The sequence below is a fragment of the Sturnira hondurensis genome, unplaced genomic scaffold (genome assembly GCF_014824575.4).
Source record: "Sturnira hondurensis isolate 20B ecotype Veracruz unplaced genomic scaffold, ASM1482457v3 Scaffold0003090, whole genome shotgun sequence".
In the NCBI taxonomy this organism is placed as follows: Eukaryota; Metazoa; Chordata; class Mammalia; order Chiroptera; family Phyllostomidae; genus Sturnira; species Sturnira hondurensis.
In genome coordinates, this window is record NW_028075721.1 from 8,877,930 (window position 1) to 8,886,103 (window position 8,174).

At 55.3% G+C, this 8,174-nt stretch overlaps 1 protein-coding gene across 1 annotated transcript; it reads right to left on the minus strand.

The window, feature by feature from the left end:
• Window positions 1-74: 74 nt before the first annotated feature.
• POLR2C (RNA polymerase II subunit C) lies at window positions 75-6,080 on the minus strand. The gene is made up of 9 exons (XM_037041642.1): window positions 5,931-6,080; window positions 5,713-5,762; window positions 4,509-4,577; window positions 4,337-4,389; window positions 2,950-3,078; window positions 2,479-2,530; window positions 2,087-2,255; window positions 1,890-1,964; window positions 75-1,319 (listed from the first exon to the last, which is right to left on the minus strand). Exons 1-9 carry the CDS (start codon window positions 6,014-6,016, stop codon window positions 1,175-1,177), a joined length of 828 nt encoding a protein of 275 aa, XP_036897537.1. The 5' UTR covers window positions 6,017-6,080; the 3' UTR covers window positions 75-1,174.
• Window positions 6,081-8,174: the final 2,094 nt, after the last annotated feature.

Sequence of the window (8,174 nt, forward strand, 5' to 3'; positions counted from 1 at the left end):
ACTGGGCAGAAGGGCTATCTTTCTATCCACATCAAACCTATGGTTGCGTGTATGTTTTTTGTTTTGTTTTTTTAATAAGTACTTTAGGGTTCTGATTTGTGGGAACAGACCTTGTTACCTGATGTAAATAACCGCCACCCAAGGTGTGGCAGGAGGAGGATAACGCAAGTGGCCCCTCCAGCAGAGCCCTGGAGCCGGGGAGGGGCCGCAGCCAGCTCCACTCCGAAGCTGACCCGGAGGTTGACCATCGGGAGGAATGAGCTAGCCTGAAGAGAGCCTGGTCCAGGGCCTCGGAGAGGCAGGCAGAGCTGGCAGGCTCAGCTGGTGGCACGATGACGCATGAAGGAGATTATGTTGTGCTCTTTATTGCCAAAAATAAAAACTCTACTGTTAATAAATATCACTTCCTTTCTGGACTGTATTGCCGGTTTTCTCCAGACCCCCTCCTCCCAGGCTGCCTAATTAACTGCTTTGCCTCTGCTCCTCCCTGCAGGACACAGGCCCTTGCACTCCCCCTCCCCTGTCCACCCCCAAACTAAATGATGGGATCACTGGCAGCAAAGCCCTAACTCAGGGGCAGAGAGTGAAATACAAGGTTTATTGTAGGGTGGGGGAGGGGGGCATGCAACCAGGGTCTAACACCGTTCTCAAGTTAGGGACACTCGGGAGTCCCAGTGAAGTGTCAGCAGGTGGGCCCTGGGTTTGTAGGCAGCCTGAGTGGGAGTTCTCACACTCACCCCTCACACCAGAAACCTTAGGTACGGCTGTGAAAATGCCAACTTTTGGACAAAAAACCCAAACCTGAAATGACCAGAGGAGGGTCCAACTCAGTGGTTTACAACAGGGAAGCAGTGCGACCCCTACAGGCAGGTTTGGCAACGGGGGAGGGGGTCTGGGTTCCGGGGAGAGGACTGGCAATCAGCAGGCCAGGCCAGGCATGCTCAATGTCCAAGAAAAGACTGTCCTGCCTGGGACACCAGCGTCACCCCAGTGGTCTCTGTAACCAAGCGAGGCCGGGATGGGCCTCCTGCCTTCCCCACCGCTGCCTCTCTGGAGGGTACAGAGGGCCGCCGAGGAGTGTAAGTGACCGCTGCCCAGGCCCGGAAGCAAGGCGTCTGCAGACAGACCTGCGATGCAGCTCGAATCCCTCCGCGCCAGCGCAGGCGAGCTGCGGCTAGTTTATGGTGAGGACGTCGCTCTGAATCTCGTGGCTCAGCTGCGTCTGTAAGTCACTCAGCTTCTTCTTCAGTCCAGAGAGGGCGGAGAGCACGATGGTTTCAGGGCGCAGGGAGCCACAGGACTCCACGTTGTAGTAAAACCTGAGAGGCGAGGGTCGGTGAGAGCCCGCCCCAAGGGGCAGGCTGCCGGAGCTTCGGCCGTGGCCACCCTCCCTCCCTTCGGCGTCTTGACTCCCCCCACACTGGACCTCATCCCGCCCGGGGATGACCTCCCCCACCTTAGTAACAGCGGTAGTCACAGGACCTCAGAGGCTGCCGCCACCGCAGAGCCAGCCCCGGGTCACTCCAGTCAGTGAAACCCCCAAACCCTTCCCTGCAGCTGCACCCCACACTGAGAAAGTGGAACACACACAGGAAGGGTCGCAGGGGCCAGCATCTCCGTGGACATCACTAGAAGACAAGTCACTTTCTGGCCCCAGGTTGACCCCTTCTTTGGAGGTTGAAACCCAGAATCTGGAGGGCTTGAGTAACTGGAGGTCCCCCTTTCCCAGGTGACTGAAGGGGTGTGTGCACAGGGGAGGCTCGGTGGTCATCAACCCCGCCTCAGCCCATGGGAACTGGGAACAGGGAAAGCATCTCCCTGACTCAGAGCCTGCACCCAAGCGACAGGCTCTCACACACTTCCCCTTCCCGAACCAGGCAGCCTCTTACCTCTCGGGCTTGCCGTTGGGGTCATAGGGCGCCTGTGACTCATCCTCATCCAGCTCCGAGTACTCGCTCTTTGGCCTGGGGTCAAGCACAGGGCAGCAAAGGGTCGCTACTGCTGCTTCCAGGGCCCCTTTGCACACAGGGTGGCTGCCCACCCCACCCATCCTAATGGCCCGCCTCCACTCCCAGCTGGGACCCACCACTCCTCTGGCTTGGGGTACACCGTGTGCCTCAGGGCATTGTCAGGATCGTATTCGAAAGCCACCCCTGCAGTCGGGTTCCACTTCGCATGCTCCTTGCCAAAGCCCTTTTTGGCGTAGGCTCGCAGTCTCAGCTCCTGGCCCTTCCGCAGCTTCACAATGAGAATGTCTGCGGGGAGATGTGGGAGTCAGTCAATGGCCGGGAGAGGCACGGCCCTCCCAGTTTTGACCCGGGGTGCCACTGGAAGATCACAGACATCTGGAAAATTGGATCAAAGGCCAGCTGGGAGGAGACTGGGCGGCAGGCAAAGGAGCCTGGGTCGGGTCTCTGCCTCCCTGCTGGCCCTCGAAGCGGCGGCTCGGGCAGACGCACACGCACTCCAGCCCCTTACCATCCTGCTCCACGTAATCATTGGGGTCATTATCTCGGTTCCGGGATGTCACCTGGAGGAGCCCAAAGACAGACCTTTATTATCTGTTCATCTCCCAGGTACCACTTCTGGAAATGACTTTCCAGGACTTGCAGGTCACAACCTGCCAAACCAGGGACAGGGTGCCTGGGAATGAGGTGGCAGAAGTGCCTACTAGGACCCAGTCTGTGCTGGTGACCCTCCCACCCCTACTTCGCAGCTCTGTGGCAGCCTGCTCGGCCCCAACAGCACCATGGCCTCCTACATGGGTCCTGGGGCAAGAGAGGACACAGAACCAACACAGCTCTGCCCTCCCCCGACGGGTGCAGATTGGCACTTCTGTGCACCAGAGGGTGGCCTGGGGAAGGACAGTGTCTCGTACGGGTCCACCCTGTCTGGCCCACTTGCAGGTAGAACCACGGTCCTGGCAGGGAGGTCGTCCTTAACACTGACCGGAATGACCCTGGGGCTGTTGGAGATGAGGTCTCGAGACGTGACGTGACGAGTCTGGTCTTCATTGCACCGCACGTCGAGAGTGAACTCCACAGAGCATTCGGGGCAGAACTCCTCGCATGTACAGTCCTAAGGCCAGAAGACAAGCAGCAGTGAGTCCATGGAGAGCCAGCAGACCCGAGCTACCCACTTTGGATCCTGTTCCTTCCGGTTCCTTTTGTGTGCGAGGGCCAGCCAGCCTCCAGGCTCTCGGGAGCTGTGTTGCTCTGGTAGCCCTCTTAGGTGCAGGCACTTCCCAGTGGAAAGTGCAACCCAGGGGCAACCCAGGGGCGCCGACACCCACACATCCCTCCACACCCATCTCAGCCTGGCCCTGGGAGCACTCCTCCCCACAGCACCACCGTGATGCTCAGCGCAGCCTCCCACAGGCTAAGTGGACGGGTTTGGGAACGTAATCACCACTTAAGACAAAATAAAGGGAACTATAGAAAAAAGTACCGTTCACATTCTAGGCTATTGACCTTTTCTTTAAAAAAAATGTCTAGGCCCTGGCTGGTGTTGCTCAGTGGATTGGATGCCAATCTGTGAACCAAAGGGTCACCAGTTCGATTCCCAGTCAGGGCACATGCTTGGGTTGTGGGCGGGGTTCCCCAGTGCAGGGCGCACGAGAGGCAACCACACATTGATGTTTCTCTCCCTCTCTCTCTCCCTTCTCTAAAAATAAATAAACTTAAAAAATGTTCCATTATGAAAAACTGCATACATTCACAAAAGCCAAGAAACGTGTGAGAGAGAGACTGCCACCGCGAGACCATCCCTCAGCTTCAGCAGTCGCCCCCAGTTTGCTGTTCTTAAAACGCCCCAGGCCCTGGTAAGAAGCTACTACAATGTAGTCAAGCAAACTGCTCTCCCTTCACAGCAGTGAGGAAAATGCACCCTGGTGCGCCTATGGGGTGAGCCACAAACCGGCAGATGCCAGCACCCTAGTCCCTCGGGCGCTGCTCCAGGGACAGTTCTCACCCCTGTCCTGTCCTCCCCCACCCCCAACCTTCTGTTGACTCCCTGCAGCGTCCTAGGCCCCTGTCACCAGGAAGAGATGTTCTAGAAAGCAGCGCCTGAACAGACCAGACTCTGAAGAGGGGCAGCCCCTGGCTGGCATGAACGGGCACTCCGGTGTCCGCCCCTCTTGTGGCACGGACTACCAAGACTTCCTGACGCCCCGTGAGACTGACTGATCTGAGGCCCCTCAGAAGCGAAGACAGTGCTGGCCTCGGGCCCGGACACTCTCTCCACATTGTCTTCCTAAGGACTAGAAGCAGGAGAGCAGGAAATCCCCTCTGATTTCCTGCCTTGCCCGCCCCACAGCCCACCGGGTCACCCAGCATACCCGGGAGTACTGCAGCTTGTCCACGATGTCATCGCTAGTGAGGGGGATCAATCCTGGAAGACACAGAGAGGCACTCTGAAGAAGGCCAAGTGGCCAGGCCAACCTAGAAGTCCCCGTGGGAGTGAGGAGGGTTCCTCGCCAACCCTTTCGCCTTCCCAAACCCGGCACTCACCAAGCCTGTGAGCGATGAACTCGTCGTGAAGGACTGAGGAGTTGGCATCGATCTGAACCCAGTCGATGGCTAAAAAGCGAAGGAGGCAGACAGGCAGCTGAGCCACCAAATTCACGGGAAGACTGGGAGCAGCAGCTCTCCAGGGTCAGGAGCCACCTGAGGTTCCTGACCCACGGGGGCCTGGCCAGGCTTCCTGCTTCTGACTCGCACAGCTCTAGACTGGGACCCAGGAATCTGCATTTGAGCAAGAACTACAACCCCACCCCCAGGAGGGTTTCATGCAGGGGGTTCCCTGTACAGAAGAAAACAGTGACTTACTTAATACTATCGTCACTCAATCAACCAACGTTTATGGCATACCTTTAACCGGCAAGGCATACTACGTATAAAATCCAATCCCTTCCAGCAATGAGCTATTGGGACAAGAAGGACTGCATGCTCACATACATTTGACTTAAACACATATTCATTCATCACATCTTCACGTAAGCAAATGGCCTTGGAGCCCACCTGCCCAATGAGGGTTGGATGCTAGAAACAGGTCAGAGAAGGACCAGACAGAGCCAGGCCCCATCGTGCTTTGCTCCATGCCTCCTACTGCCTCCGCGACCCAAATCAAGTAAGGACCAAGAGCCAACCTTTCCTGTCTCTGCCCCTCTCTGTCCCTGCCCTGGTGTGCCCTTACACCGTCTGGCGCAGGCTACAACCCTCTGAGCATCCATGACACGGGTAGAGCCCCTCCCTCAAAAAAGCTGCCCAGACTTCTCTTAAGACACTTGCCACACTGCGCCTTGTGTTACGTTTTTGTGTGTCCTGTCTCTCCCTCAAGCTCTGGAAACTCCTGGGGCAGGGTCTTCAGGTGTTTTAACTTCTGCATTCCCAGCTGTGGCCTGGAGTGTAGCAGGTTCTCAATTATTGGCAGAACTGACTTTGTGGGAAAGGTGACATTTCGATTCGGAATATCAGAGCTACACGGTCAAGTACAACTCCCTCATTGTACTCTGGATGAAACGGAGGCCCGGAAGCATGGAACGGTTAGGCCAGGGACATGGCCAGAAGTGGCCCTGGTGTTTTCTCTAGGCCCTCACCCCTCGCCCAAACCAAGGGCTGGAGGCCTAAGTCCCAGGTGTGTGTGGTCGGGGGGCTGGGGGTGAGTCTAGGAGGGTACTGGTAGCCTGGCAACGAGAAGGCGGGGGTCGCTTACCTATTATGGGCACCTCAGCGATGAAGACCCTCCGAATAGAATTGGCCACCCTAGAGGATTAAAACCAAACGGCTGAGGTCACCGCAGCCTCGACAGGACGATCCCGCGCCTCCCGGTTCCCTAAGTGAAAGTCAGGAAACGGGGGCCGGCAGACACGACCCCCTCCCCGCCCGGCCCTCGGGGCTCCAGCCACCAGCCGCTCCCCTCAGCAGCCTTACGCTAGGTCCGTATTCTCGATGATGAATTTGACATTCTCGTCGGTAAGCTCCGTGATTCGGACGGTAGGCTGGTTGGCGTAGGGCATGGCGAATCACCTTCTGAGCGGACTCCAGCGTCTGCCCTACGGCGCACCGCGGCACCAGAAGTTACCGGAACTCAGGCAGCTCGGTCCCCGCCGCCTCCTCGAAGATGCCCCTACAGCGCCACCTGCTGCCCGGAGGCCGGGACTGCACCAGGCCCGCCGTTTTCTATCCGCCCCTTGATTTAAATGCACCGGGTTCAAGCACCTTGGATGGCGATTTTGCAAAATATGCACACACACTTGATTCAGCAACAGCATTCCCTCGAATTCATATTGCAGAAATACTTAAGTTGTAAGCAAAGATACATTTACAGGGAAGATTACTGCAGCAATTTGTAATATCAAAAAATAACCAAAAATGCCCTGGCCAGGTAGCTCAGTTGGTTTGAGTGTCATCCAAATAATAAGTCAAAGATGAGGATTCCATCCTCAGTCAGGGAACATGCAAGAAGGAACCAACGAATGCACAAATAAGTGGATCAATGAGTCGATGTTTCTCTCTCCCCCCTCTAAAAATCAAAAAAATAATAATTAAAGAAGTAAAAATTGTCCGAGAGACTTGGGCGAAATATACCAACATAGGAATACTATGTTTTTTAAAAAGAATGAAATTTGTACATTTATGGAAAAACAAAAGTATACTTTAGCAAAGTATACTTGAGCGGTAGGTTTGTGCCCTTCTCCTTCCACCCTCCAGCCTGGGTCAGGTTATTTTTCAACCCCCAGGAACTGCGCAGCTGCAGTGGGTGGGAAGGGGAGTGGCTCTTCATCTCCGCGCCCCGAAGTGCCTACCAGCGTGCGTCTCACTGAGTGAATGTGCCATAGTGAATGACCAGAGTCCCTTCAACAGCATGGAGAGGTTTGAATGGGCCTCAAAAAGGTAGCAGCTGCTCCCATGGAGAAAAGAGGCCCTAAATTAGAAGTTGGAGGGGAGGGGCCAGACTTAATGGGCCAAAGAAGAGTAATTAGAAGAGATGAAGAGGAGTTTGCCTTAGCAAGGAGTGACATCTCTTCTGAGAAAGGGAGGAAGGCCGTTGTCTGCTGAGAGAATAGGATGCTAGGAAGGATACAGGAGAATGGAATGAAATTGGCAAGAGCTACAGCAGGGAAGCTGACAGGGTGTTGAGATGAAAAGAATTGGAAAGGTGCCCACAGGGACCAGTGGAAGGCCCAGCAGAAGAGACTGGAAATTCCTATTGGCTGTGACTTCACCCAACAATATGGTCGGCTTAGAGAGGAGCCTGCAAAGTAGCAGACAGGTGCTATGGCCTGGACTATGGCCACCCAGAATGCTCTGACTCCTACCGTGATGGTATTTGGAGATGGGGGTCTTTGGGAGGTCACGAGGGTAGTGCCCTCATAAGAACAGGAAAAGACAGCAGCACTTTCTCTACCATGTGAGAACAGAGAGAAGACAGCCATCTGCTAGTCAAAAAGAAAGCCCTAACCTAGAACCAAACTGGCTGGCACCTTGATCTTGGAATTCCCAGCCTCCAGAAGTATGAGAAAGAGATGTCTGACGTTTAAGCCACCCAGTCAATGGTATCTGGTTATAGCAACCTGAGCAGACCAATTCAAGAGTTAACCAGACTTGCAAAGGGAGCCCACCAGTGCAGAGGCCAAGGATATCACTAAAGCTGAAGAATGCATCATTGAAATGGTTAGCAACAGATAAGAGCAACCAGCTAACGGTGAAGAGGACGGCCTGTCACTCACACTGCACAGACGGGAAACCAGGGCCCAGTCATATTGCCCAGTACCATCAGGCAGCACCAGGACCACAACTCCAGTTTCCTGGCTGCTCGTCTCGAGCCTTTCCCACAACACTGCTGTCTCCGAGGTCTTGCATGCCTGCTGTGGTCTGTACGAAAACTGACTACACAACAGGAAACGAATTCAAACATATTTATTAATATTTTTACAGACTCTGAGTTCACTAACGATACTGCACGCATACTGGTATAATGTGACACCAGGTCTGGGATCACCTCTGGCCAGGCCGAGAACCACCGTCCAGCAGGCACCGGTCGCAGGTCAGCAGCTTTTGGAGGGTCCCTAGTGCAGCGTGTCAGAGTGCTGGAGGAAGAGGGCTGCAAGGGACACCCCTGGGGGCGGGTGCCTGTGCTGGGCTGGGCTGTGGATTGGCTGCTACTTCGGGGGG